The sequence below is a fragment of the Penaeus monodon genome, chromosome 6, assembly GCF_015228065.2.
Source record: "Penaeus monodon isolate SGIC_2016 chromosome 6, NSTDA_Pmon_1, whole genome shotgun sequence".
Taxonomy (NCBI): domain Eukaryota; kingdom Metazoa; phylum Arthropoda; class Malacostraca; order Decapoda; family Penaeidae; genus Penaeus; species Penaeus monodon.
In genome coordinates this window covers 44,229,309-44,231,808 of record NC_051391.1, presented here as the reverse complement: position 1 = coordinate 44,231,808, position 2,500 = coordinate 44,229,309, and the positions used below count along the sequence as shown (strand labels likewise).

General features: G+C 39.5%; 1 protein-coding gene across 2 annotated transcripts in view; it reads right to left on the bottom strand.

The window, feature by feature from the left end:
• The window catches only part of LOC119574508 (solute carrier family 22 member 13-like), a 17,141-nt gene that overhangs the window by 1,674 nt on the left and 12,967 nt on the right, over positions 1-2,500 (bottom strand). For both annotated transcript variants that reach the window (XM_037921769.1, XM_037921770.1), the window contains exons 8-10: positions 2,281-2,425; positions 643-935; positions 161-333 (exon numbers count right to left, since the gene is read on the bottom strand). In XM_037921769.1, the coding sequence (XP_037777697.1) occupies positions 161-333; positions 643-935; positions 2,281-2,425 (611 nt within the window). The remainder of the gene's footprint in view (positions 1-160; positions 334-642; positions 936-2,280; positions 2,426-2,500) is intronic.

The following is a 2,500-nucleotide window of genomic DNA, read 5'->3' as shown; positions in this document are numbered from 1 at the left end:
AGCCAGATATATGAACATCAAAGACAGTGGTGGCTTGACGAAGACTAATCTAAAATCACCATTTCTGAAACATTTTTTAGTTCGTATACTTCTTGAGAGCAAAATTCATAACAGAGATATCAGTTGATCTATATAACAAATATAAAATTCCACAGCTTACCTTCTTTAATTCCATAAATTTCGAGGATCAGTAAACTTAGCAGCAGGCTACCACAGCTGATTAAGCAGAAGCAGATGACTGGACGTCTCCCGAGGCGCTGTGTGATCGGCGCGGAGACACTGTAGGCTGGCACTTCCACGGCACCCATAAGTGCCATGTATAGGAAGGGGGAACTGTAGAAACGGAGAATGACAGTTGTTGTTATAGGAGGACAGGGCCTTCAAACGAAAGGTGCATGTTGTTTGTTTCGACTTTGTCAAAGCTTTTGTCGAAAGCAAAGCTCTAGATCTACATATACAAAGACAGCAGCGCTTTTGCATTAACACCACCTACACTTGCGAGAAGGAAGTTCTATTTCAGCGTAAAAGCGACACCTTAGACACCAATTCTTTCCTCCATTTAGGTTACCAAAAACAGACGACTTGAGCCACTTTCCAACGTCATCCTCATCTCCTCCTCAAGGGGGAAACCTCTCCTCTTACCTGAAGGCGTTGGCGCTGAGGGGAAGACCCAGGTAAACGATCCCCTGCAGGAGCCAGATCAACAGGAGTACCAGGGAGAGGCGCCTCATGACCCCCGTGCGGAACAAGGCCACGGGTCCCGCCCACCAAGCCCCAAAGCCGTCAGCGCTTCCCAGGGACTTGCTAATCCCCGAAGCCCCTTCCTCGGCTGTGTCGACGCTAGCGCCGTTCTGAAGGCTGTCTGGGTGCTGCGTGGCGGGTTTTGGGCTCTCCGCTGTGTGTATGGCTGCTGTGGACTTGGAACCTGATAATCTCTGTAATCACCAACCAACTTTTCTTTTTAATAGGAACGAAATATTTCATCGTTGTTGGGTTTCAAATGTTGGATACAATTTGCTTTGAAGTTAAGGTAGTATCTGAGATATTAATCATTAACTTGCTTAAGGATTTGGATTAATCCTTAGGGATTTCAGCCCTGCCAGTGACCTTTAAATCACCGTTTTGCCAGAAAAATATGTCAGGTGCATTTGTTTTAATGTGATAATACTTTTTTTTTTGCCTTGCTAATGAAAGCTTTTATGACAAATATTGCTTTTGTACCTTGTCATGGTCAAACGCAATCGTGCAAATAATTTGAACATACAAAATGCAACATACATCGCATATACGACATATTCTAAAAGGATTCGGTATGTCATTACATAATTAATTTCATTCTCTGACATGTATAAAATGAATTTCACATGAAATTTTAACATTCGACTTTCGTGCTCATTTTTTTTTAACATTCACCGTGAAAATATGGCTCCCTCCTCTAATGAAGTACTGCCTATTGGTAAAAGAAATATCATTCATATTTTACACATCTCATTTGCAGGATACGATGTACATGCATTCACCAACTAATATTGTACCTTTAAGTGAGATAAGAGAAAATGTTCATTCATGTTTCGAAACATTATCTTCACAATCAATAAAAAGGTACTTGGTCGTGATAACTAAGACCATATCATGCAAGAATATCTAAATAAAAAGTGTTGTGAAACCTCTTATCCACTTCATTTTCTTCAAGCATTGATAATACTTATGGAACGTGATGACGAAATGTTCAAGGTATCGCTAAATGCAGCGTCTAACGCAACGATAGTAATAATGATAAGAGCAACAGTCATCACCATCATTATAGCTATTGTTATTTTTAGTATCCTACTAGTTTTTAGCTTTTATAGTTTTTATTATCATCACTGCCATTATTACTATCATCTACCATTATTTATTATGAATAACATCAGCAGCAGCAACATTATTATCACTTTATTATTATCATTAGCAGTAGTATTGTTGCAATTGTTAATATTATCATTATTATTATTACTATCGCGATTATTATTACTATTGATATTGTTATGATCATTATTATCATCATTATTATCATTAATAAATATTATCATCGTTATTATTATCATTATCAACATTAACATCTCTAACAATGATGTTGCTTTGTTATTGTTCTCGTTATCATCACCAATTTTGTTATTGCTGCCAATATCATTATTACCCTTACGATAACCGTAAACTGATGATACCATCAAAGGAACCTGCCACAAACTCCACCGAAACTTCAGACGAACCATGAATTCACGTCACCGCGAGACTTACATCGTGAATCTTCTTCACCGTGGCTTCAATGGGCGGCAACCCCCCCATATCACTTCGGTTCAAGGAGGCAGCTCGCTCGAGGACCTTCACTGTCTCGTCCAGTTGCCCGTTGACCAAGAGCCAGCGAGGAGACTCGTCCACTAGACTGCAAATGGGTCGAGTCATGTTAAGGTTAATTGGAAAGTTTAAAGATTAAGGGTTTGGGGGATTGTTCGAGGCA